Source organism: Myiozetetes cayanensis, unplaced genomic scaffold (genome assembly GCF_022539395.1).
Source record: "Myiozetetes cayanensis isolate MyiCay16 unplaced genomic scaffold, myiCay2020 scf28, whole genome shotgun sequence".
Lineage (NCBI taxonomy): Eukaryota > Metazoa > Chordata > Aves > Passeriformes > Tyrannidae > Myiozetetes > Myiozetetes cayanensis.
In genome coordinates, this window is record NW_026087499.1 from 823,385 (window position 1) to 850,478 (window position 27,094).

At 52.5% G+C, this 27,094-nt stretch overlaps 1 protein-coding gene across 1 annotated transcript in view; it reads left to right on the forward strand.

Annotated features, from left to right (window-relative positions):
• MEGF6 (multiple EGF like domains 6) overlaps positions 1–27,094 on the forward strand; it is a 65,231-nt gene that overhangs the window by 30,147 nt on the left and 7,990 nt on the right. Inside the window, exons 5-20 of the mRNA XM_050322358.1 lie at positions 9,178–9,300; positions 15,416–15,545; positions 16,349–16,467; positions 16,817–16,939; positions 18,503–18,640; positions 19,101–19,223; positions 19,746–19,868; positions 19,986–20,153; positions 20,382–20,513; positions 20,631–20,759; positions 22,366–22,494; positions 22,624–22,758; positions 23,054–23,188; positions 25,376–25,501; positions 26,400–26,531; positions 26,954–27,082. Coding sequence (XP_050178315.1) covers positions 9,178–9,300; positions 15,416–15,545; positions 16,349–16,467; positions 16,817–16,939; positions 18,503–18,640; positions 19,101–19,223; positions 19,746–19,868; positions 19,986–20,153; positions 20,382–20,513; positions 20,631–20,759; positions 22,366–22,494; positions 22,624–22,758; positions 23,054–23,188; positions 25,376–25,501; positions 26,400–26,531; positions 26,954–27,082 — 2,094 coding nt within the window. The remainder of the gene's footprint in view (positions 1–9,177; positions 9,301–15,415; positions 15,546–16,348; positions 16,468–16,816; positions 16,940–18,502; positions 18,641–19,100; positions 19,224–19,745; positions 19,869–19,985; positions 20,154–20,381; positions 20,514–20,630; positions 20,760–22,365; positions 22,495–22,623; positions 22,759–23,053; positions 23,189–25,375; positions 25,502–26,399; positions 26,532–26,953; positions 27,083–27,094) is intronic.

Below are 27,094 nucleotides of genomic sequence, written 5' to 3' on the forward strand. Positions count from 1 at the left end.
TTAGCATGCAGGGGTCTCCATTCATTTAATTCCTTCAGCTGGTGAGGAGTTCAGGGAAGTGGTACATACCCCTGCCATGGCCATCACAGAAAACACCCTGCTAGGAGAGTGTTCCCCTCTTTAAATCCCCTTTGAACTGAGTCAAGGAGGCCTTGATGGCTTACTTGGAATAAGACAACTCCTGTCTGGAAGGGAGTTCAAACTCTTCAGCTGGAAAGACTGAAAGCTCTGGGCTGCCCATACCCCTGTCAGGCTGGTGCCCTGTGCTCTGTGCACACACATGAGGTGATGGTGTGTGCTCTGCCCCCAACCACAAACCCTGTCCCTCAGCCTGGTCCTCTCCGTTCCCCTTCCATGTTCCACCTCCTGTGTGTTCCTGGACTGCTTTCCTAGTGTCCTTTTGGCCATTTCCTTTTAACTGTAGACTCTTTCAAATGTCAGAAGAAACATGGTTCAGGGTTTGGGTGAAGATTCCAGCACTTCTGTTGACCTGTGTCTGTGCAGGGATGAATTAACTCCAGGACTTAACATGCTCTTGAGCTGTGAAGGACCACATCATCAGCTCTGATTTGTTTGGGTTCTTAGAAGAATTTATTAACACCAAGACTGAGCCTGAATGAAATTCCATGAGAGCCAGAGGTCTGGCCCAGCTTGGTCCCTGTTCAAGGACCCCTCTGCATGTTGGTGCTGCCCTGGCTCGGTCCCCAGGAAGAAGTAACGACCTGCTGCTGATCGGAATGTGTTGCCATACTCAAACCAACTCTTAGTACTTAATCAGCTGAAGTAAATTAGGTGACAGGGAAGCTCGAGCTGGCTCCGACCTGGCCAAACATAACTCATTACATAAGCAGGACTCAGTTTATGTTCAAGCCTGATGTGCTTTTGATGCATGTGTTGCACCTCTGAGCTGTGTGGAAAAGTCTGAGCCTCTCACCCTTGTCTTTTCTTTGCAGTTTAAGAAAACAGGGGATTAAACAAGTTTGTCACAGAGGTTGCATTCATTTGTGCAGGGTAAGGAGGAGTGCTCTTTTTTGGGAAATGCATGTGCCTGGGCAGAAGGAATTCCCATGTCATGGAGCCTCTGCTGGGTGCTTGAGGAGTCAGGGAGTCACTTGGAGAGCAGCTCACTGTGATCCATCTGCATTCCAGGCAAGGATAATTTAATGATGTCTTAATAACATTTCTGAACTGAGGAAGTCAGTCTAACCCATTTTTCGTGGCTCTGTGGCAATGTTCATTTCTGCCTGTCAGCAGCGCTGCAGACGTTAACAGGAGACGTGTCAACACTCACCGTGGCAGTGGTGGCAGTGTCACGGCTCAGAGCAGCATTCCCGGGACCTGGTCTGGGCCAGCAGGGACAGCTCATGGTGTCTGGCCATGGGGTGTTATGAAATGGGTGAAGTATTTGGTGGATCTGGCAGTGGTCTCTGGCAGGATGGCAGTGGTGGATCTGGCAGGGGTCTCTGGCAGGATGGCAGTGGTGGATCTGGCAGGGGTCTCTGGCAGGATGGCAGTGGTGGATCTGGCAGTGGTCTCTGGCAGGATGGCAGCACGTCTGTGCACACCGGGGTGCGCTGGAAAGGCACCGCACTGGGGCAGCTGCGGGACGTGGGGAGCACAGGCAGAGTCTCTGAGGTGCCTCTGAGCGATACCCCTGTGGCATTTCCCCTCCTGTGCCCTGTGTCCTCGCTCCCCCAGCACTGAGCATCTCCCTGGACACTCAGGCAGCCCCACCAGGCGGCCCCAGGAAGGTGTGTGTCGAGCAGCTGGTGGGATGGGGCACGTCAGGCTTGACTCCTCCAAACTTCCACACGTTTGCAGCCTCCTTCAGAGAGGTCACGTTTAACTGAAAAATTTTTGGGTCAGATATTTTTGTTGAAGTTAAAATATTAAAGAGAAGCATGTGGGCTGTTGCCTTGTGTGAATATTGAGGCGAGCTGCAGTGGTCCCTGAAATATTAGGCTGCTCTTCCTTGGAATGATCAGCAAAGGAGACTCGTGACTGGAGTCCACCTTCCTTTGGAAACTGCTGCAGCAATAGCATGAAATCCTTATTTTCTTCCTGGATTCAGCTTGTTTCAAAATTTTTCATGGAATGCTATTCATTGCAGCCTAAACCACAAGTTTTAATTTGGAATTTTACTATGGCCAAGTAATACTGTGAACATGTCCCAAAGTAGCAAGGCCCTCTCCCCCCAGCTCAGCCCTGCAAGCACATTGTTTCAAAACATTCCAGAATGTTAAATGAGGCTTTTGAGCTTGCCTCTGGAAAATCCAATAAGCTATTCCTACTTCTTGTTTAATGAAAAAGGTAAAATAAAACTCTAGGCTCCGTCTTGCAGGAAACGGGAATATTATGAGCATTATGGTTTTCTTTGGAGCACTCACAGGGGCTGTTCCTCATTTCAGTTTAAATTTGGTGGCAAAGGTTTATTTTAAGAACAGCCCAGCAAAGGTTTGGTGTTTGGGGCTGTTTCATCATCTGCGGGTTTCAGGGATGCTAACGGGGCATTTCCCTAGAGAAAAACTCCCGGTTTGGGGTAACCCTGGAGCCCCCCACGCTGCCCCGGGTGGAAGTGGGCTCGCTGGGGCTCTTGGGCGAGCCTGAACCCTCCTCAGCCCTGTTTTGGGGCAAATCCGAGGGTTTATTTCACGGCGGAGCATCCGCCCGAGCTCCGGCTGCGGGACCGGGGGTGCCGCGGTGGGTCCCTCGCCTCGGCCGGGTCACGCCGCTCCCCGCGTGGGCACCGGGGCCGTGCAGCCGTCTGTCCGTCTGTCCGCCCGTGCCCCCCGACAGCATCCCGGGGCTTTGGCCGCCGTGCCCGAGTGCGGGCTGGGCAGAACCCCCCTCCCGGCGCTCCCGCCCGCCCCGAGCGCTCCCCCCGCGGGCCGGGGGGGTTCACGGGCGCTCCCGGGCTCGGCGGTACCTGCGGGGGCGGAGCGGGACCGCCCCCCCGGCTGAGCCGCCCCGCACCGCCCCGCGCATCCCCGCCTCGCATCGCCCCGCTCCGTCCCGCTCCGTCCTCGCTCTGTCCCCTCTCTCTCGGTCCCCGCTCCATCCCCATCCCCTCTCCCCGCCGCTCGGTCCCCGCTCCGTGCCGCGGGCATGGGCCGGCCCTGGGCGCTGCTCTGGTGCCTGGGCTGCCTGGGCGGCATCCCGGGCTGCGCCGGCGAGCACTACCGCTACCTGTGGAGGAGCTGCTACCCCTGCTTCCTGGGGCGAGCGGGGTACCCCGACCTGCGGCCAGGTACGTGCGGGACCAGGTGGCCTCGGGTTCTGTGTGACCAGGCAGGGCTCTCCCCCGTGGGGTTTGTCCCCACATCCACAGCTGTCGAGTGGGGATCCCAGGCTGGTGGCCACCCAAGTGACAGACTGGTAACCTGGCTGGGCATTTGCCTGTGCTTGTACTGTTGCTTTGCGTTATTATATTTATTATTATTATTCAGTGCGTTTCTTACCCTGAAAAGTCACTTCTGGTAGAGAGGGAAAGAAAGAGGAGTTTCTTTCCAGCGGTTGCTGTTCAGCTGTGTTAAAGATAGCTCCTGTGCCACATTCTTTAAAAAGAGAAATGCATTTTGCTAGGGCATGTAGATTAGCTTTTTCCTCGGTTCCAAAGGATCTCACCCTGGTCCAGGGCAAAAAGTGAAATTTGATACTGTTTTATCCTGAAAAAATTCTGCCTTTCTGTCTCTGTGAGGCTGTGGGTTTGTCTGGGCTGTGTGGGTGTTGCACAGCGGAGTATCACCTAGGACAGACTCTCTGTTACTCGGTGTTGGCCCTTGTACAGGGGGAATCCTCTGGCAGCACTGACCAGAACCAGGAGCTGGGCAGTGTGTGGGCACAGCTGGGGATGCAGCCCCAGCTTAGGGATCGCTTCTCTGCAGACTCAGCAGTGTCTGTCGGAAGCAATCCCCAGCCTGCTGCAGCGTGGGAAGCACTTGGCCAGACAGAGCTTCCCATCGAGCAGGTGGAGGGGATGGAGCCCTGGGTGCTCCTCTTGCACGTGTGGGTGCACTGGCTTACAGGAGATGGTAGATGGGGACACGGAGCACGGTGTGAGTTCTGAGAGTGCACACACCCTGTTTCCTCCCCTGTGTGCACTTGGCTGCTTTCAGGGCAGGAAAAGTTTGTGAAGATTTAGGAAATACTGGAGGTCACTAAAGACTTGGGATGCTTGGGCGTAATGTAGACATCAAGGAATGCATTATCTCATCGTGAGATAATGCTAATAAATAAATGCCCCAAGCGGTCGGTTATAGGGTGATATCAGAACAGACGTGAGATGTGCCAGACCTTCGGAAACAGGGCGAGTTGCTGCTTTGTTATTTATAGATCAGATGTTTGTCTCAAACACAGATTGTGTTTGCTGTCTCCATCCAATTGACTCATAGTAATTCTCCAAGATAAGCTCCTGAGATCCAGCTTTGTGCCTGGAATATAAACCTCCAGCCTTCCCTTCCCTAATGCAGAATTCACCGGATCCTGGTTCGGCTTATCTCTAAGGACAGGTATCTCTGTGCATGGTCATGGCTTTATCCTGCCTTGCTGTGAGGTGCCTCTGAGGCTGCATGGCTGAGGGAATTTCCTCGTGTTCATCTGTCTTGTGGCTCATCCTAAACTGGGATCACCGTGGGTTTGATTAATTTTTTCTTTGCTGCTTGAGCTTCTCTTTGACAGGTAGGAGGAGACATTGTCTTGGTGTGAATTTTAGGGTCCCAGATGTTTTCTTGGTGTGATTTTTAGGGTCCGTGTGGTGGTTTCCTTGCAGAGTGTTCCCATCTGCCCACCCAGACAGCACACACGTCCCCACAGCCGTGTCCCCTCACGAAGCAGCTGCCACGGCACAAGGCTCTGCTGTGTGCGCGTCATCGGCGGCTTCGTTGTGTGACGGGAGAGTGAAGAGGGGGTTTGTGTAGTAACAGTGGAGGTTTCATTGAGGTCTTGAGTGCCTTAACATGCCTTGTGTGTACAAACAGGGCTCTGTTGGGTCCTGGTGTTGGTGCAATGGCTGATGGCAGTGCTGGGTGTTGTGCCCTTACAGGAGGAGCTTTGTGCTCTGATGGGACTTGCAGTCAGTCACCCCAGTGATGTAGACCTGATGCAGTGATATTCCCTCTCTGAGCCTCTAAACCTGTCAGAAAACAGCAGAGCTGGTGGCTGGTGTTTGATCACAGCATTTCCATTATCTCCTTCAATAGTGACCTGCATTTCCATCCCAGGTATGCGTTAGTGTTCACTCTGTGCCCTTGGCTTCCACGGTGCAGTGCAGGGACCAGGCCACTGTGCCTCTGCACAGGGACATCTTGCAGTCAGACAGACAGCCTGCACAGGGAGCAGGGTAAAACAGAGCGATGAGAGAAGGCTGGAGTGGGTGAGAGCAGCAGCAAGTCCAGAGCAGGCTGCCTGCCTGTTGATACGTGCACTCTGCTCCGTGCTGAGTAATGCCCTAATTAAAACCCACCCGGAGACAGAGGTGGGAGCAGAGTGGGAGCTGGGCGACTCTCCCAGCCCTGGTGCTCGGGGGCAAAGAAAGGTGAGCTGAGGACAGTGCCAAGGACTGAGGCAAACCAGCTCCCTGATGCATTTTCACTTCATGGGATTATTGCAAAGCCGATGCTTCCGTTCCTGAAGTGCCTTTGGAATCTGCTCCTGTGGATGGCACAGGTAGCATGGGAAAGCTATGGGCACCTCCCACCTGTCTAGGAGAGGCTGCAGCAGAAGGAATGCCAGTTCCAGTAATTCCATGGGGCTCTTTAAGAGCCTTCAGGGCTTTTCCAAATTCCTAGTTTAGGACAAGATGAAAGCTGCGGGTGTGGAGGTGTTCTGACCGCCCCAAATGGCCTTTCTTCTTCCCTCCCTGAGTCACTCACATGCCCAGCTGAGACCAGCCTGAGGCAGGTACTCTCCTTCCTCAGCTTAGAGGAGGGAAAGAGTAGCTGAGGGGACCTGAGACATCATCCTCTCCTATGAGTGTCCTTGCATTTTTGGTCTTTGCCATTGCTGAGTCCTGTCTGCACACAGGGAGTGGAGTGTGCAATAAGGGGGCACCCAAAATCTCCAGGTTATTCATGGTGGGGGCTGTGCAATATGTGTCAATGCCAAAATAATGCAGAGGGGTTTTTCCTTCTAATGCCCTGGGTTCATGTCCATAATGCAGGATGGCAGTGGTGATGCTGTGCCCCCCTCTCTGGGAGCTGGCAGCCAGTGTGCTGCTCTTGGAGTCCTCTGTTCCCAGTCTCTACTTCTTAAAACTGCTGAATTAGCTTCAACAAACTGGTACTGGAAAGATAAAGTCACTAAATCCCACACATGCTCATCTCGATGGATTTTAATTAACCTTTTCCCTGCAGCCCTGCTCTGTAATCCAGGCTAATTGCTGCAGGGATTAAAGCCTGGCACTGCTGCTTGGCCAGACAGAGCGAACCTCACAGCGTATCTGCTGCCTGTGCTTCCAGCTGGGAGCCATCGCCTCCTCCTCAGCCCTGCAGAGGAGATAAAGTGCCTCCATAGCAGATATTTAATTCTTTGCAGACCTGCTGCTGCCACTTTCTTTCCCCTGACACGGAGCTCTGGTTGGAGACAGATCAGTGTTCCTGCTGGAGGGACCTGAGCGTGACCAGGGAGTGCACTCAGCCAAAGTCACCTCCTTGCTCTGTCTCCTTTCTTTTGGTCCTGTGCTCGTGTCCGCTGTGTTTGATGGCAGCATTGCCCGTGTTAGTCCACGTAGCCCGTGTCTGATGGATTGTTTCTGCTCAGGGAAGAGGCTGACGAGAGCATTGGCTGGTTCTTCGCTGATCCTCGTGTCCTTGCTGATGAGGACATGAACTGCAGTTCCCTTACACAGCAGGGATGTTTCCCTCCCTGGTGATCCAAACCCCACTCCCCAGCTCTTGCTGCGTGGGGTTCCTGCCCCCGTGGGCTTTGGCCAGTGCCCAGTGCCGTGTCTGTGCTGGCACGGCAGAGCAGGCAGGCCGTGGGCTTGGCACGCTCCGTCCTGGCACGGCTCTGGCTTGCTCAGAGTCAGCTGAAGAGAAGCCCGTGTGCTTCTCATTTGCTTCCTTTGGTATATTAATTTCAACCAGATTTTGTCAGCTCTCCAGTAGGAAAATAACCGCGCCGTGCCACAAACCGCAGCTCACAGAGTGTCACGTAGGGATTCGGGTGGCGGAGCTGCCAAGACTGTGCACCAGGGGCAACGTGACCCTTCACAGCCGTGCTCCTCCTGGCCCTGGGAGCAGCTCCTGCTGCTTTCCCGGCCCTGTTCCTGGGTGACTTACTCACCAGCGAGTCTTGGGCAGGCTGGGGCAGGCTGGAGATGCTGCTGGGGGTGGCTGGTGGATCTGCGCCCTCCCTGTCCCCAGGGACAGTGTTATGTTGGTCACACCATCATGCAGCGTGTGTCCCAAAATCTGTCTGGCACTGCAGAGGAGATAAGTGAGGCTCCAGGAGGGACAGCTGGACGTGGTGGGTTATGTGGGAGCACGTGGCAGTGAAGGTGCTGGGTGGTTCTGTGGCCGCAGCGTGAGGAAGGACTGGCCACTCTCCCAGGCCAGGAGGGGATTGGGGTGGGGACAGCCCTTTGGAATCACAGAGATTTAGAGGGTGAAAAGTACAAAGGGGGAAGAGGAGACACTGGGAGAGGAGATGTAAAATTACTGAGTGTGAGTAATGGGGTGAAAGTAAGAAGTTTATTCAACACATCACTAACTTTCTTGGATGGTAAATTCTCTGTGGTTTCAGATTAGAGTTGAAGGGAAGCAGTGGAATAGTCATTTAAATTCAGACAGAAAACTTTACTACACTATAAAAAAACCTTCCCAAACCCCAGTTTTCCTGTTCTTGAGCCAAACAGAGCCAGTTCTGTGTACTGATAGCTAATCCTGCCCATGGAGATGAGCAGCGAGTGCCTCAGGGGCTCCAGGGCTCTGCAGCATCCCAAGCGTGTAAAGCCTTCTCAGAAGAAAATCGTTTAATCAGAATTAGGTTGCTTTGACCAGCATCTCAGCCTCACACCACAGCATTTTTCCCCCTGAAAAGCCACTCTGGCTTTGGCTCACCCTTCAGAGAGCATCACTCAAAGCTTATGTTTCACCTCAAAAATCTATTCATTTTCCTCTCTTTCAAAACTGTGTCTTGGAAAAAATGGGAAGAAAATATCAAAACCTTCTAAAAGGCTCAGTCCACTGAATTAAGCAAAGGGCTGGCATTACAGAAATCAGCTTTTTTTCCTGGTTAATGGAGACCACAGCTGCAGTGGGAGCTCCCAGGAGGAGCCTGGCATGGCCAGGGCAGAGGGCATTGTGATTTCACTGGAACAGGAAGGGCAGAGGGTTTTCACGAGCTCTGAGCCTCTAGGTTTGAAAGTTTTCAGCAGTGAGAAGCCTCATAATGAAACGTGTTCTGAGAGAACAGTAATTTTGTATTATTACTGTGCAGCCCAGGAACACCGAGTCAAACAGGCGTCACCTCTCGCACTTCGCTTCCCGTTCCGGCCCTGACCCAGACCTTTCCTTGCTGCTTGCTGATTTTCTTGGCAATTCATCTGATTAATGTAAAATTACAGCCCTGGGCTCAGTCAAGGCTGTGCTTCTCCTTTCCCTGCGGTTTTTGGTGCCCTTTGGCTCCCTGGGGGGAGCTGTAGGTGAACCAGAGCTGGCTCAGTGGAGCAGTCTGGGCTCTGGGTGCTGCTGGGGCTGCGCTGCTGGGCAGGTTCCTGCACCTCTGGCGTGCAAGGACAGGGCTGGGTCCACACCCTGCTGTGATTCACTCAGGAAATGTTTCTTTATCTCATTAGTAACAGTGTGGCTGGGATGGCAGGATGGCTCAGCTCGTCTCTGGGGGCTGAAGGTGCAGGAAGTGCAGAGAAACATGAATAGACCCAAAGCAAAATGTGTAAAATGTGAGTTAATCCATAATCTTGGAGTGAATGGGAAAGGTGACCATTGCGAGGTGACCAGCTGAGATGGTTTATGCTGACTGACAAATAAGATGCCTTTTTTTTGGTTGTTGTTCACCAGTTGCGGGCTTGTCCCTGAAATTCATCAGCTTGGCTGATGAAACACAACGAAATGGCCAATCCCTGCATTTGTTCCCCAAACCTGGAGCCAGGCAGCAGAGGATGAATAGTGCTGACCTCATGCCCACCCCTCTGAGTTTCTCCCCTTCTGTTTTCTGCAGATGTTGACGAGTGCCAGGTGCACAACGGGGGCTGCCAGCAGAGGTGTGTGAACACCCTGGGCTCGTTCTACTGCGAGTGCCGGCCGGGCTCCCGCCTGCACAGCGACGGCAGGACCTGCATCGGTAAGGCCCGCCTGGCACTGCTGGGCACCTCCTGTAGCCTTTTCTGGTTGTTAAATCTGCAGCTGTGCACAGAAAACACCTGTCTTGGCTTCCTCACTCCCACCTGCCCTCTGTGCAGGCACCGTGGGACGATGCTGGTGGATGTTCCTTTGTGTCCTGGTTGTCTTCCCCAACAGGTTTCTGTTACTGGGTTCAGCACATTTGCTGTTCTTCCAGGGGGTCACGGACAACTGTGGCTGCTTTGCAGTTCCCCAGTTTATTCTGGTTCAGGAGAAATGACTTCCAGTGCTTTGGTGCTTCTTTATGCATCTGCATTTTCAGAGCAGATAGATAAACTAGATTGTGAGGAGCTTCGAGTCAGGCTTCATTTTGACCTCAGCTATTTCCCCAGCCCACACTGAGGGTACCAGGTGTGACAGACAAGTGACAGTAAGTGTGGCTGTGTGTGGAACTGTGGCCATAATAATCCCCAAACCTCTTCCCTGGGATGCTGGTCTGCCTGGATGGTGAGTGTCCAACTATTCCCATCCAGGCAGCAGGTTTGCTTTGCAGTTGATTTCTGGGCAAATTTCTTGAAATATTTTTGTTTGCCTGCCCCAAACTGGAGGCTCAGAGTGGAACTGACTGGAACTGAGTCTGCCTCCAGCATCTGCTGCTGCCTTAATTAAACCACTTCTCCCTCAGTTTTATTTGACACATTTTTCCATTATTTGAGGGATGTTTTCATACAAGTGGAAAGAATTCCTGGGCAATGGCATTGCAGGGGCCATTTGCTGGGTTTTCTCAGAACACAGTCACTCTACAGAGTTTGCTGTGCAAGCCTGAGTGTTCCAGTTGGGAATGGTGATGTGAGCAGGAAAAAGCCATCCAGGGAAGCTGAACCCACCGTGCCAGCGCTGCACAGAGGCACATCTGGCCACAGCTGCCTCCACTACACAGTGACACCCAAACAAGTGCAGTGAGGCTGAAGGTGCAGGTTCCCCAAGTGCCCCATGTTTTGTTGGAAAAATCCAGAAGCAGAAGGATCACCAACCATTCCAGCCCTCTGCTCCAGCCCTGAACTCGAGCGCTCGTGTCGATGGTGACGCGCTGCTGCCGATCACATGTAAGTGTGCTGTGGTCTGTCAGCTGCCTCATTGTCTCTGGAATATGCAGCTCCTTTTTTGTGGTGTGCAGAGATTCTGCCGCCTCTGCCTCGTGGAATAAAACATGGGACAAACTGGAATCAGGAGTTCCCAGCAGCGCCAGCCCCAGAAGGTGCAGCAGTTTTCGAGGAAAGGATAAAATGGATCACCACGGGGAGGAATTTCTTCTTTAAAAGGAATTTCCATCCTTTTCTTCCACTGCCCAGGTCTACCTGCTGGTGTGGCTGTACCAGGCAGAGCATTCCCGTGGGATCCAGGGCTGCCCTGCTCCTGCTGCCTGCGCCCAGCACTGCAAACCTGCTTTGCATTAAACTTGTGAGCAGGGATTTGCCATAATGTGCAGTGTTGGAATTCATCTGCCGAAAGTGGGGGTCTCTGCTCATGAAACCTGATCCACGAGAATACGTGGGGCAGTTCCTGAAGCTCTGTATTAATCCATTAAGCCAATTGTGCAGGGTGGTGAAAGCTCAGAACGGAGCACAGGCTCAGAAGTGACTCCTCTGTTGGTGTTTGTGGCTGCTCTATTCTACCCACAGTTGTCAGGTTGCCTTGTGACGTGGTCTGTTGTGAGGGATTAGGGATAAGTGATCAAAGCTGTGTTTGCCTTCAGTTTGGGATGATATTCCCTCGTTTTCTGGAGAGGTGCTGCTAAAACACAAAATATTGCCACTAAATATGAGGAATAGGCCAGGAATGAAGGGAACTGGAGACAGCGAGCCTCATCCATCCATCCATCCATCCATCCATCCATCCATCCATCCATCCATCCATCCATCCATCCATCCATTCCCCTCTTCTCTGGAGCTCCCTGCTCAGAGGCTGCAGGAGGCTCCCAGCCCCGTGCTGGGACAAGCATGGAGCTGGGCTGTAGGAAGCTGCTGGCAGCCCCAGCGAGAAGTTTTAGAGACAGAAAGAGCCTTTTGCAGTGATTTTTCCAGTTAAGGTCCATCAAAGCATGGATCTAATTTTTTAAATGTTTTCTGATCCCCACAAAACCCACATGGGCTCTGATGATGAATCGGTGGCACTGCCAGGGGACGCTCCAGAATTCCCCCACAATGTGCTGATGTGAACAAGGTAGCTTTCCAGGGCTACCTGGTACCTGGGCTTGTGACTCAGGAGAGCACAAAACCAGCTTAAATCCACCTTCCTGCATCCAGCCCAGTCCTCACACCAACTCTCCATCGCTGCTGGTGCTCCGGGTGCTCTGCTGTGCAGGATTCCTGTGTCGTGTCTTTGTGGTTCAAATACATCAAGTCACTGCTGAGGGAGGGAGAAAAGGAGCAGCCGCTTCTATTGAAAGTGAAACAGAACAAAAAGAGGCCTTGGACGTCCTGGAATTACCTCTGTGTTTATCAGAACCACATGGGCAGGAGGCAGGGAGCACATCTCCAGGTCCTCCTCCAGCGGAGGGATGCAGGCCAGGCCAAGGCAAGGGCTTTAATGGGAGCCAATTGCTTTTGTTGGCCTGTGGAGCGGAGGGATGGTCTGGATTAACACACAACATGTTTCTGGAAGTTGTCTGAGGTTAGGGAAAATCAGTTTGGGATTACATGATGGATCCCTATTTATATTAGGAGAACTTCAGATGAAGAAATCTCAAATACAGCAGCGATGCAGCGAACAGGAGGACTGTGCCAGGAGTTTGTGTGGGTTTGAACAGGGTGTGCAGAGGGTCAGTGTCCATGTGCGCTCGGTGGGCCTTTTCATTTTGCAGACAACTTCCACATTTTAGAGAATTTGACCTTTGCTTTGCCCAGTCACACATTTTTCAACCATTTCTTGGAATCAATGGGTTTGTGTGATGCTGCAAAAGGAAACATCATGCTCAGTTCTGGTTACAGATGCCTGCAGTTATTTTTAGGGTATCAACTCACTGATTCTGGTGGCAAATCACTTGGATCTGAAAAGGGGATACAGATGGGAGAGAGGAGAAGTCAGAAGGGCAGCTGTAGGGTGCAGAGATCAGGTATTAAATCAACTCCTGTGTTAGGTGGCTACTGCAAAACCCACTTCCCACGTGCAGTCAGTAGTAACAACGTCCTTTTCATCCCTCCTTATCCATTTCCCAGGCCTGAGAGGGTCAGAATCCCAGAGCAGCATCTTTCAGCAGCACTGCACTCCTCTCAGACAGAGGAGATGGAAGGAGTGTCCCTCTCGCAGACACTGAAATATCATCTGTGGAAAATCTGTCTGAGCTGTAATTACAAAAATCTGTGCGATGTACAAGATGACACTGGATTTGGCAGTGTAGTCACAGAAACGTTAAGCTCAGCAAAGCATCTGGGAATGGAAATATTTTTAGAGTGGTTCTGTAAACAGAAAAAACCCGAGCAGTAATTAAAACAAGGCCAGCAGCGAGGTCTGCTGGCTGTGACTCTGAGGAACCAGCTAAGGAGACCCAGAATTTAAGGCCCTAGCTTTGATGGAAAGACACCCAAAACAATTTTAATTTTAGTTGTTTTGTCTTGCTATTTCTGCTTCTTATTGAATGAGTTCATAGCACAACTGGGGTGGTGCCCTCCAGGGCAGACTCAGGGGTTGTTCCTCTTGAGGAGCAGGTTTGTCAGCAAAGAGGTGACACTAAAAGAAACACAGGGGGAAGGAAAACGGTCTGCAAGGCCCCTGCACTCTCACTGTTTCACCTTTCATGTTCTTTCAGCACTCTGTACAAAGCTCTCCAGCCTTACAGTGGCTCTCTCTGCTGAAATCTTGTGTGGAAGAAGAACCCAGACTTCAGTTTTTTCCACTCTGAGAAGTTGTGTTTTAGAGACTGTTATTTAGACTTCAAATTCATCTGAATAACTGCATCCTGGGAGGTTATTTTAGATGTAAGATACACTGGCTTGTTCTACGTTGGCCCAGTGCTTTTCCCAGATGAAGGAATGTTTTGGCAGGCATCAGCACTGTTTTACTTCTTTTTTTTTTTTTTTTTTAAAAAAAAAAGGAACTCTAACAAGCACATTATTTATGGCTATTTTTGAATATATGTTATTAAACACTTTAATATATTGGAATATTTTTAAATGACCACCCATCTCTGCTAGAGCTTGAGCAGTGTAACTCTGACCCAGAACTTTTCAGGAACGTCCAGTATTTCTGTTGTTTCCTTCCAAATGGATTAAGGGAAACAATGTCAGCACAACTGACTTAAACCCTGAGTTCTTGCTGCAGCCATATGTTGTGTATGGCAAAACCTCTACCCTATGAAGTTGCTTTTATTCCCCCAAATGTTGTTTAGTTAATTAGAAGCATAAAATGGGAAGTTGGGGTTTTATAATGTTTGAAATGAGAGTGCTTTGCAGCTCCGAGTTAAGGAGTAATTTTTTGCAGGGGAACTGTGTGCAGAAAAAGGAAAATAGACATTTTTGCCTTTCATTTTCCTCCTGGGCCAAGTATTTGTTTTCGCTAATGTAGACCCAACCTGCCTTGGGAATCAGAGATGCTTTACAGGCAGAGACTTTTACTGGCAGCTGCTTCCCAGGCTCGCCCGCTTCCAAAGCTCCGGAGGTTGCGGAGGGCACCGTGATCACCTGAAGGATCAGCCTGGGAAAGATGGTTTTCATTAGAGATATTTTTAGCTTTCTCATAAGATTCCTCAGAGCCAGCACATCAGTTTATACCGGAGTTCAAAAAATAGGTTAGAAGTGTGTGAGCCCACAACTCCTTGTACCGTTCTGCCTGTGGAAACCGGGGCTGGATTTCCATCCCAGACTAGGCTCGGGTTTAGCCCTGTCCCACTCACCCAGCTGTGATGGGCAGCATGTTGTGACAGCTTGGTGGCTCCTAAGAGACAGAACAGACTTTAAAGGCCAATTTCCCAATTCCCACAAGGGACACTTCTCTTTGGAGCTGTCACTGAGATGCTCAGTGGATAAGGAATAGCTGGACTAACTCAGGAGATATTCGGTGGTCCAAGAGGAGACTTTCATCACGTTGGAGGTGTGTAATTACCCCACGATTACAGGAACAGGGAGGGGGAGGAGAAGGCTGTTTCCAGGCTGATTAATGATAGCAGGCTTGTAAGGAGTCCACATGTTGGGTCATGAGGTCTGTTTTGTGCCGTAGCCCAGGCAAAACCTTCTGTTTTCTGACTGCTTGAAATCCTCTGGGCTCCTTGCGCAAGGCCACACAGGAACGCCGTGGCACGGCCAGGAACACCAGTTGGGAAGCTCAGTTCCCAGTCCTGCCTGCATTTTGGATGGAATCAGAGCTGTGGGTGCTCTGGCTGGGTGACACTGCTGGACAAGCCCACATGTCCCAGGTTCCACACAGAATGTCCCAGTCAGAGCCCCGAACTGAGGGTTGTTACAGGATTTCTGCTCATCTCAGAGCCACAAACTCAGTTTTCCGTATCATTTTATCACAGGAAAACCTGAATGTGCCTGAGCACAGCTCTCTGGGCAGTAATGACTTGAACTGGCTGTGGCACTGCGCCTGCAATGACTGCCTTGGAACAAAGTGATGGGAAATTCAGCAGTAACATGCTGACATCAGAAGCCTGCTCGCTGACATGGTGCCCTTTGGAGAGGGTGGGTGCCTGGCAGGAAACGTGCTGGGTCCTGGCTTCCCTCCCATGAAATGCTGCTCAGGACCTAGACCAGACCTCTGTGTCCTGGTCTCACCTTCCAGGAGAGCGGTGGGACCCCTTATGGTGGAGAAGAATTATTTGAAGTTCCTACCCAACACTGTTGAGCTGATCTTGCCTTGAAAGAACAGGGTCCCCATCTTGAGGCTCCCTCTGGCACAGTGGTGAGTGGCCTCTCCTGCACTGCCCACAGTGCAGCAACACCTCCCACTTCTTGTTTGTGAGGTTGGCCATGAACTTGCCACTTCAGCACAGGCCGAATGTGCCCCAGTTCTCAGCTCTCTAAGCCCTAACTGTGTGCAGTTTGCCCTGGTCCTGTGCAGGAGGCTCGTCCTGAGTGCCACTCTCTCTGTGACAGACATTGTGTCCCTTTGCCCCGCAGCTGTGAACTCGTGTGCCCTGAACAACGGCGGCTGCGAGCACGACTGCGTGCAGGTGACGCTGGCACAGCACCGCTGCCAGTGCCGCCACAACTTCCAGCTGCAGGAGGACGGGAAGCGCTGCGCCCGTGAGTGCTGGGGCACGGGGGGCTGGGGGGACAGAGCTTCCATCTGGGAGCTGAGGGATAAGGGAACACACTCCGGCATGCTCAGATGTCCAGTAGATCAGACTGGGGGGTTTCCAGTAAAAACTCTGTGTGTTTTGTTGTCATGGACATACCCTGCAGCTTATTCCAAGGGATAGGAAGAGCTGGAGGAGCGTAGCCAACAAAAATGAAGTTGCATGAAGGCACAGGATGCTGTGAGAGTGGAGGATCAGCAGCGTGTGGCAGCGGGATGGGGTCCTCTCCCTCAGCCTGGAGACAGCTCTCTGGCTGACCTGCTCCCAGCTCAGGAGGGAGAGAAGGGGACAGAGCACAAGGTTGATCTCATTCATAGCAGCTGGCATTCAAGAGGCAGGAGGGGGGAAGGCTTTAGCTGTGAAGTTGCAAAGGGAAGAGGAGCAACTGGGATATTACAAACGCAGCAGTCGGTGGGGTTTGGAGCATCTCTGTCCCCGGTGCCGGAGCAGGTCAGAGATTGGCAAAGCTCTGGGTAGGAGCACTCAGAGCAAATTGCCAGCACTTGCTGGGTAATGTCTGCAGAGGGCCATGCCCGTGCCAAGCTTCTGCTGGAAGGGTTTCACAGGATCTCGCACCCTGTAAATCCTCCTGCCCGCTGGAGCAGTGAAAGAGCAGTAGCAGGGATTGCCTGCCCGGAGCAGAACAGGCGTTCACAGACTGCAGGCTGTGCTGGGTACTCCCTTCTCCCACAGAGCCATAAGAGCCAGGGTGTGTGTGGACTGATGGTGCCTGTGTGCTCTGCCCTGCAGTGAGGAACCCGTGTGCTGACAGGAACGGGGGCTGCCAGCACCGCTGCCACAACCACCGCGGCCGCGCCCGCTGCGAGTGCCACCCCGGCTACCGCCTGGGACCCGACGGCAGGGCCTGTGAGGGTGAGTGCCCTGCCCTCCTCCCCTCGGGGAAGCTCCTGTGTTGTGTGGGGTGAGTTCAGTGTGAACAGAACGCAGGGATGCACACGGCATGGACCGCTTGGCTGAGGTCCGTCCAGGAGCCCTGCTCGAGCTGTCTGCAGCAACCCCTCCAGTGCCATGTGATCCAATTTCCCAGGGAGCTTCACAGCAATTCTGAATTCTTTATTGTGTCTTTGTTGGTCTGGACCCCAGTGCAGAATTCAGGGTGCGAGAAACCAGTGAAAAGTCTCAAAAGTTAGTAACAACAGTCCCTTTGGAAGGATGTTTATGGCTCAGCCTGCCTAGCTCATTGTTTGCTCACCTCTCACAGATGTGAACGAGTGCCTGACGGGACTGGCCATGTGTTCACACCAGTGTCTGAACACACGTGGCTCCTTCAAGTGCACCTGTAACCCGGGCTACGAGCTGGGGGCGGATGGCAAGCAGTGCTACCGTGAGTACTGCGGGACTCGGGGCGGCTTCTGCACGTGTCTGTCACTGTCCTCGGTGAATTGTCGGGGCCAAGTTAGAGCAGCCTTTGCTGAGGAGTTTCACAAGCAGGTTTGGGGCTGTTTACTCCCCCACCAAGATTAAAAACTTGGTCTGATCTTAAAAGTCACCACAAAGTTACTTTAGCTGGTTTAGGCAATTGATTTGGGGCCATTTGGCTCCAAACAGGCCAAGTTTGCTCTTGGGGACTTCGTTGGACGAGTTCAGTCAGCTGCAGATGTGTCACTGGAGGAGGAATTGGGCCAGTGAAGGGATCACATCTGTTCCCATCAAGGACAGAAATAAACACTGTGATGCAAGAATGAGCCAGGCTGTCCATACAGCTTCGTTCAGCTGATGCACGTCAGCAGGGCAGGCTGAACCAGAGCTATCAGCACCAGCAGCCCCTTACAGATGAAAGCCACAGTGGCAGTCCCTGTGCTGGCAGCTGGTGTGACTGGGAGCTGTGATGCTCCACCTGTGCAGCTGGACCTTGCCAAGGATACAAGGATAAGGCTTTGCAGACCATAAATGGGTCTTGAAAGGCATCACACAGAGCAATGTGAGGAACCAGGCTGATGAGATGGTATTTAAGAGCCTCAACATGTATGCAGCTCCCTTCCTAGGAACATGGGTAATCTCACACCATGATCCTTGACACTGCTCTGGGGCCAGCTACAGAAGGAAGCAGCCTTCCCACATGAAGTGTTTCTCCCTGCCCTTTCTAGCATGTTTCTTTTGTGCAAAACCCTGCTTGTACTGCATTAATAAGAAAGGGAAAGAGAGGGATGATAATGGTGTTGTGGACTCTGGAACATAGTCCTCCACTGTGGCACATCTTTTGTTTTTGACAAGCACAGATCCACTGGGAAGCATCGAGCTGCCTTTCTTTATCCTCCTTGGGTCTGAACACATGAAAAACTCAATGTTCTTGAAGGCAGAAATTGTTTTCCTGAGGTTCAGAACTGAGTCAAACTCCGTGAAACAAGTTCCTTTTAGTTTAAGAAAGCTTAATTAACTAGACAAGTTTACAACAACCTTGCCAAGCTCGGATGATCTATGGCTGCGATTGATGTTTGTGCCGACCATTTTTGACATGTCAGGAACTAACGATTCTCGCTGTAGGCATCTGGATGTTTCCCTAGTTAGCTGTGTTCTGCTGCTCCCATTTCTCCCTGGCACCAGAACAGCTCTGCTCTGAGGCTGAGCCAACTTTTGGTTGGCAGCACACGCTGCAGCTTGGCAGGAGTGGGAGCAGTTTCATCCGCAGCCTGTTCATCCCGGAGATTGTCCAGAGCCTGCTCCACAGCTCTGTCCCTAAGAGGCTGCGTGAGATCCTTCGGTTTCTTTTTATACCCCACTTCCCAGCCCAGCAGTGGCCTCTGTGCAGAGCTATTTCCATCCTTTCCCACTGCAGATCCCCCTCCTCAGCAGCGATGCGGTGCCAGGAGCTGGCTGGAGCGCGGCACCGAGGGCAGGCTCAGGCCAGATGTGTCACACAGGGTCCTAACCAGTCTGCCTTTTCCAGGGATAGAGATGGAGATTGTGAACAGCTGCGAAGTCAGCAACGGTGGCTGTTCCCATATGTGCCACCACACCAGCTCTGGCCCAGTGTGCACCTGTAACTTTGGCTTTCGGCTGGAGCAGGACCAGAAGTCGTGCACTGGTAAGGCACAAAGGTCCAGACCTTGACTTACAGGCACATCTCAGGGAACTGTGAGGGTCTCTCTTGGCTGCTGTGCATGTGCACTACAAGCAGGCTAAGGACGATAGAAACAGCTGTGAAGAGAGATGTCCTCCAACCTCCACTCAAGATGTACTTGGACAGCAATTATGACTTCCAAACTAATTAGTTTTTCCCTGCTGAAACTGCCCTGAGCAGGAGTCAGTGTTACAACTGGAATCACCTTGTGTGTAAGAACAAAAACCTGTAACAACAATCTCAAACTGGGAACCACAGTGAACTTCCCCCAGGCCTTGAGGATTCATGATTCGGGAGGAACTCAAGCATCCTGGCTCAGCGTTTGGCTCAGTAAAAGCTCACCAGAACTAGTCAGGGAGTAATTTAATTTAACAGTTACTGTCACCACTGTACAGTGTATTAACACCCTTTGTGTTTTATTTAGATATCAATGAGTGTGACACTGGTTCTCACTGTTGTCACCAAGACTGTTACAACTACCCTGGAGGCTACGAGTGCTCCTGCCATGCTGGGTACAGGCTGAGCACGGACGGCTGTGGGTGTGATGGTGAGTACAAGCCTCTCACTGGGCTGCAAGCAAACCCTCTCTGCTGAGACACTGACTGATGAAGCTTTTAATTAAAAGAACAAGAAATTGCTCTACCTGGTTGCAAACAGCCAGGCATTTCTTCCAGTTTCTCCCAGCCCATACCAGTTTTCCTGCCAGCTCTCTGATGAATCACTTTTTTAGGAGAAAGAATGTAGGGAAAAATCCCCCTAATAAGTTGTTCTCACTACCAAAGCTCTCAAGGACATTTTGCAGGGGAAGAGCCAAACTCACCCGCCTGTTTCTACACTATTAGTGATGGATGGCAACTGAAACAGAGCACATTTCATGTTGAAACCTAGATATCCCTAATCCCTGAAGTGGTTTCACTCCATTTTTAGAGTCGATGGCTTCACACACTTAGCAGAGAGGATGCCATCAGCATCAGAGGATGTTCACTGCTGCATGGCCAGATGTGTGTCTGGTCCCCTGTCCTGCAGGGGGGCCTGCTCCTGTTACACCAGCGTATCCCATGTTTTGTAGACGTGGATGAGTGCTCCTCAAACAACGGTGGGTGTGAACACACGTGCCAGAACCTGCCAGGGTCGTTCCAGTGTGGCTGTGAGATTGGACACAAGCTGGATGAAGACCGAAGGAGCTGCATCTGTAAGTGCCTTGTCCGTTCTGCTGCGGGTGGGGCTGCAGGTACCTCCCCTCTGCCACCCTACCGAGCCAGGGCCACACGACCTGGAGCTCCTTAGCCCTGCACCTCGCCTTTTCCAGCTCTGGAGGACACCGTGGAAGCTCTGGATGGTCGGCGCCCCGTTATCCGCCCGATCCCTCACGTCGCCATCCTGCGAGATGAATTCACCCAGCTCCTCAACGACGACTACGAGGAGGAGGAGGAAGAGATGGAAGCACGAGGAGAGCACACGCTTTCAGAGAAATTCGGTGGGCGTTTTTGGGCAGGGGTGGTCAGTGCCATGCTTTGCTTGGAACTCTTCAGAAACAGTGGTGCTGGGTTTATTTTGTTGGGTGAACACACCCCCAGACCTGGCGAGTGCCTTTTCTGTGTTCAGCTTTGCTGCAGCTGGAACACAGAGGGTTTCTCTGCCCAGACCCCCAGGGATGCTGAGGCCGCCTCGGGGAGGTTCTCACCCGCGGTGCCTCTCGTTGCAGTTTGCCTGGAGCGCACGTTCGGCCCCGACTGCAGCCTGACCTGCGAGGACTGCGCCAACGGAGCCGCCTGCAACGCCGAGGGCACCGGCTGTGAGTGCCCGGCCGGCTGGACCGGCACCCTCTGCAACCAGAGTGAGTGGTGCTGAGGGAGTGGGAGGGGCCGCTCTCCCCCTGCCCGGGGAGCGCCGTGGGTGCAGCCCTGGGGGGCTGTGGCCGCCACCTGAGCCCTGTCTCCCTCTCCCTGCCCAGCTTGCCCGGCCGGCACCTTCGGCAGCAACTGCAGCCAGAGCTGCCGCTGCCAGAACGGCGGCTCCTGCGACCCCGCCACCGGCGCCTGCCGCTGCCCGCCCGGCGTGGCCGGGGAGCTCTGCCAGGACGGTAAGCACAGCGCTCCCCTCACCTGCCTCGTGCTGTCCCACCTCGCTGCCAAAAGGCAGGATGGCGCCTCTGGGGGACCCCAAAATCACAACACCAGACTCAGGGCCCTCCCTTGCAGTTTTGTTTTCTCCCTAAGATGCTTTTCTGTAAGGAAAAGTTCCCGGGGTGCCCGCTGTGAGTGCTGCTCCCCAGCTGGTGGAGGTGGTTCTTTTCTGGTTCTCTCGGTGTGTTAGCGGAGGGTTTGCCATCACTTGCTAAATGGCTGTTCTGGCCATCTCTGATGCCACTCTCAGATGTCCCAGCTGTGCTTCTCTGAAGCCTGAAAGTGTTTCCCACAGGATGCCCTACACTGGTTCCTTTGTAGATGTTTACTGACAGTGTCTTTCAACACTCTTGTTGAACCATCCCAGTGTGAGCTGCTCCAACACATCCCTGCTCCGTGTGACTCTGTGAGTCACTGAGTTTTGTGTGGAAAAATGCCATTTTAGTAAGGAAAAGGTGGTAAAGGAGACTCTTCACCCTCAAAGCAGTGCTCCAGGGAGTGTGCTTGTCTTTACATTGGAAGACCTTTGCGGTCCCTGTTCGTTACTCAGTAGTGACTGGGAACAAATATCTATATTTTATGGGACATTTAGGGGCAGACATAGAAAAGAATGTCAAAAGTGCCATTTCCATGGTAAATTTCCATGGAAACCATGGAGGTATTTTCCACCAAAGAAAACCCAAAGCCTTGAAAAGCTGTGACAGCAGCAGTTACCCACAGCACCCAAAGGAGGTGTCACTGCTGGTGGTGTTCGTTTCTCCCTCCCAAAGGGTTAAAATTTGGGGGACATAATCTAAAAACGCAGAAAGAGGGAGACAGTCTGAGATTCAGACAAAAGCACTTCAGTCACATGTTGGGAGCATATGGGAACTATTACTGAAGGAGAGTGAAGCAGAATGTAAATGAACATGAGGTACCCCGACCTTTTCTTTCTGAAGAAAGGGGGTGCTTGAGGGGGACAGAGAGAAAACAGGAAGGTAAAATTAAAATAAACAATGCAGAATTGCTCTGTTGTCCCAGGGTGGCATTTCCTCTGTTCCTCTGTTTGTAGGGAGAGGGCACGTGCTGTTGGGCAGCTGCTGGCCAGTCTTCTGCTGACACAGCCTGTCTGCCATGTGCTTCCAATATCCAGATCTTTTGCATAACAGAGAAAAAATAATAATTTTATTCCCTTAAAAGTGCAAATATTACTGTGGCTTATCAATAGGAGCAACCTCATGGGTTACTTTCTCACACAGAAAAGCCTTGACCCCTCTGAGCCCTGTGGGTGGGTTATTTCTGGCCCAACCAGCACAGTTACTGGTCCCAGTGAGTGCTGAGCTGATGGGTGCCCTCGAGGCACTGCAGAGAGTGGCAGCAAGTGACATCCCCTGTGACACTGGCACAGGGCCAGCTGGTGTTGAGCAGATACAGGGAATCTGCTCGCTCTCACCCTGCCTGCATCCCTTGTCCTGGTGCATCCCTGGCCTCACACAGCTCTGGTTCTGCTATGTTTTTCTACTGGAAGTCAAATGTCCAGCTGAAATTGGCACATCTTCCCAGGAAATCTCTCTCTGTTACTAGGGTGCCCTAAAGGATTTTATGGGAAACAGTGCAGGAAAAAGTGCAACTGTGCCAACCGGGGTCGTTGCCATCGGATTTACGGAGCCTGCCTGTGCGATCCTGGCCTGTACGGCCGGTACTGCCATTTGGGTACGCTTGTCCTCCTCGCTGCTTTGGGCTCCAGCCTTTCTGGGCACGGTCCCTGGGAAGGGCCAGCACTGGGAGGCCGTTTCTGTGCCTTGCTCTGGGTCCCTGAGCAGCTTTTCTCCCTCCCTGCAGCCTGCCCCAAGTGGGCGTTCGGCGCGGGCTGCTCGGAGGAGTGTGAGTGTGTGCAGCCCCACACGCGGGACTGCGACAGGAGGGACGGCTCCTGCCTCTGCAGACCCGGCTACCACGGCAAGCGCTGCGAGACCAGTGAGTTCTGGGGTGTTCCTGGAGCATCCCCGTCCTCCTCCTCCCACATTTGTTTTCTGCGGGAAAAGCTCTTCTTGCTTTCCACCCTGCTGGGCTGTCTCACCTCTTGTTCACTCAGGAGCACACCTCGCTCACCCTTGGTCACCTATCAGCTGTCACCAGGACCCGTGTGGGGGTGGGGACACCAGTAATGCTGCTGGTGGAGCTCGGGAGGGTGCTCAGCACCCAGGGCTGCAGCTCTGCCATGGGCAAGGAGTGATTTCAGATCTTTCTCTTGAATTGTGGCTGCTCACAGGCTGTGACCCTGGCTATTATGGGGATGGCTGCAAGAAGAAGTGTAGCTGCCCCCCAGGAGTGTCCTGTGACCCTGTCACCGGAGAGTGCCAGAGGGAGTGTCCCCCAGGGTACCACGGGGAGAACTGCGACCAAGGTAAGGCAGGGCTGGGCAGGGCAGAGCTGCACGTGCTGCAAACTCACCATTCTTCCTCATGTTTTTCTTACAAAACAACTCGAATGCACTTCCAGAATCCCCTGAGAGCCCCAGCCCACAGCAGATGATCTGATGAGTGGCAAGCTGAGGCTTTAGGGGACATGGGAGCTGCCATCTGCAGGTCTCTGGGAGATGCTGCTGTCTCCTTAAAGCAGGGCAGAAGGATTCCTCATGCAAAATGAGCCTGATTCAGAAAGGAGAATGAGGTCTCACTTCATCCTGCCACTTGGACATCTCTGTGTTGGTAGATAAAGGTGATAGGGATCTAATTATCTTTCCCTGCTCTTGATGTCTCTTCCCTTCCAGGCAATCTGTGCCCAGCACAACACTGTCACATTTTCTGCTGTTCTCTGTTCCATATTGAAACTCTATTTGATCTACAAGTGCAAAAGAGGATTTTACATTTAATTTGCATTAGGATTTGAACTTCTTCCTCTGCATGAACCTGCCAGAGCATTTCTGTGCTGTTCACATGAAGGGCCATTTGACAAGGACAGTGGCTGAACTGCCCAGCTGTGTGTGTGTCTGACAGTGTCCAACACTCAGGCTCTGAGGGTGCAGATTTCAAGATCCTGGAGGTGGTTGGTCTGCTTGGGGTTTTAGAGTGCTTGACTTTGTTCAGACAAAGGTGCTTTGAGTAAACCTAAAGGCAGTGAGTCATTGGCACGAGGAGATTACAACACATGAGCACAGTGCTTGAAAAGAATGACTTCTGCCAACCACAGAGAGGAGCAGAGATTGAAAAATCAACCTCCTCCTGCTCTTGTGGGGCTGGAACCTCCTGACTCCAAGTCATTGGGTCCCACAGAAAATGCAAAAATTTGAAGTCCACACTTGAAGATAGATTCAGTAGAAGACACTGCATGGAGAGGCTGGTGGTGGCCAGAATCTGGATTTGGATTCAAGCATCCTGGGAGTTTCTGCACTAACTGATGTTTAGCCAAGCACTCCATCACCCCAGCCCAGAGGTTACAACTGCCAACCTCATTAATCTGCCAGCACAGGGTTGTGGTGCAGAGCCCCATCTCTGACAGAATATGGGCTGTTGGTCAGAAGAAGAGCTGTGGACAGTCCCAAAAATTCCAGTGCCAGTGCTACCAGAGCTCCACTGGAGGAGAGAAGGGAGCAGCTCCTACAGGGCTGTGCCCCTGGCAGGGTCTGGCAGCCCTGAGCCCCCTGTGGTGGGACACTGTGGCCCCTGGAGCCCCCGGAGCCCCAGATCCCCCAGCGCCCTGGCGGGCCGAGCGCTCCCGCTTGGGATATTTTTAAAAAGGGTAAGAAAGGAGCGAAAGCCTGTAGGGGGGAGTCACAGGAAATAACACAAATATTTGTATAGAAATAGTAGGCTCTTGGCTGTTGTTCGGATCTGGAAATTATTAAAGGGTGAAGACAAACATCTGCCATCAATTAGCAAAGAGGAGGGATAACAAAAACTCCACTGTGTCACTGGAAGTCGAGGCGCTGGTGTGCGTTTCCTCCGGGGTTTGAGTGCCGGTGTGTTCACCTCTGCCGGGGCCTTACAGAGCATTGGCTTTGGTGAGCGTGGAGCTCTTGTGGGAGACTCAGAGAGGACTGAAGGATCTTTGGGTCTGAGGCCCTCGATCTGCATGTCATTACCTGGTTGCTGAATTGTGTCACGGGACACGAGGGGAGGAAAAGTGCCTGTTCCTCTTATGGATGAAGATGCTCCTTCTTTATTCCTTTACATGAGTGTCCTGCTGCAAACCTAGCTGCTTCTTAAAATCCTGGTGCCCAGATCCTGTAGACATGCAGCCAGGGAGGTAAAAACCCTCACAGGATCTTAGAAAAGTCAGGGATGGTTCCATTTGGGGCTCCCCATCTCCATGTTCTGCACCCCAGCCCAGAGAGAACAGCGTGGCTTGGGAAGTCATCATTTTACAGAGTCCTGTCCACAGATTGGAGACCTCCAGGATTGTCAAGTCCAGCCTTTGACTGAACACTACCATGCCCACTAAATCACGAGCAAAGTCCTCCCTGGCAGTGTGGGAACCTCTCACAGCTAGGCTTTTCCCCACAGGCTCCTTCGAGCTGTGGGGCTGGGTTGATAAAAACCCCTTGGGCATCTCGGGATGGGGGGCAGTTCTCACCCTGCTGTTCTCCCTGCAGAGTGCCCTGAGGGGACGTTTGGGGCAGGCTGTCGGTTGCCCTGTGCCTGTGGAGGAGCTCCCTGTGACCCGAGCACGGGGCAGTGCCACTGCCCGCCCGGCTGGATGGGACACGACTGCGGCCAAGGTGAGCAGAGGGAGGGATTCAGGTGCAGAGCTGACATGTTCCTTTTGCTGAAATTAGTTTCAAAAATATGCAGTGCAATTAGAATAATCTTTGTGGAAAATTAGAAAAAAATGCAGCTTTTGGTGGTAAGTTTTAAACAACAGCCTGAGCCAGCTCCGCTCTGCTGTCCAAGCTGAGGGAAGCACAGTGAAAAAGATGAAGATGTTTTCAGTTGTTGCAGTCCTTAGCATAGGAGAGGAATCTTCCTCTACCAATTTGTGTTTTTGATTGCTTTCACCAGATTACTCCTTAACTGCTGGAAAACTAGAGAATCCAAAATTAAAAGCTTTTTCATGATTATACATTATTACAGCAGCTGGAAGGTATTAATCACATATAGATGTCCTGCTCCGAAAAGTTTGGCTGAGCAGTAAAACCACACATGCACAGTGCTTACCATACATTTCGAACTGCCTTTTTTTCCAGGCCCTGGAGCAGCTTAGGAGCAGTTGGAGAAAGATTCTTGCCCTGGTTTTAACAGTTCTTAGCCTTTTGCTCCTCCTTTGCGACTCACAGCAGGTCCTGGAGCACTGACGTGCTGTCCGTGGTGTGACGGCAGCTGCAGGGACCCTGTGCCAGCAACACCATTTTCCAGCCCTTGGAGCTCCCCACGAGTGGATGCAAATCCAAAATTGGCATGAAAGTCCTGGAGTGAGCTCAGAATAGCACTTACCAAGGGCTCACACACTGTTTGTGGAACAAGCAAAGCCAAGCTGTGCTTGCTGGTAGCCGCGTGTTGCTGAACAAAAGTCCACGTGTGGCATGAAGGAGAAAGAAAACCCAGAAAACAGACTTTTCCCTCTCCCACCTGGGCTCTGATCCTAATACTGTGTGTCCTCTCTCTGTGCCTGTGCTCCAGCCTGCCCTGGGGGTCGCTGGGGGCCGGGCTGCCAGGAGATCTGCCCCGACTGTGCCAACAACGCCCGCTGTGACCCCGCCACAGGAGCCTGCGTGTGCCCGCCTGGCTACACCGGCCAGCGCTGCCAGGACGGTGAGTGTGGGCTGCAGCAGGTCCCCAACAGGAATGTCCATCTCCAGCTGGAATGAGGGGTATTTTGGTTGGCCTGGAGTACCTGCTCCAGTGAGCAGAGCACCCAGAAATTGCCCAGGCACTGCCGTGCTCAGCAGAACAGGCTGAGCACTGTGCACGTCTCTGTCACCTCATTCATTGGGGCGTGGGCTGGGGGCTTCCCTTAAGGTCCCTCCAGTCCCATCTCCACAGGGGTTCTTTCTACATCAGCAGAAAGGGTGGCAGATGAGTCCCCTGTCCTGTCCAGCCCAGAGCTGAGCACCCACACTCAGCCAGAGCTGTGTCAGTGCCTGCAGCTCTGCCCCTAGCACTGCGGTGCCCTCAGGTCTGTCAGGATGGGGTTCCAGCAGCCCTCTGCACTCAGTCCCTGTTTCCCTTGGCAGTGTGTCCTCCGGGCTGGTTCGGCTCTGACTGCCAGCTGAGCTGCAGCTGTGGGAACGAGGGACATTGTCACCCGGTGACGGGGATGTGCAGCTGCCCGCCTGGCTGGATGGGGCACAACTGCCGGAGAGGTACAGCATCAC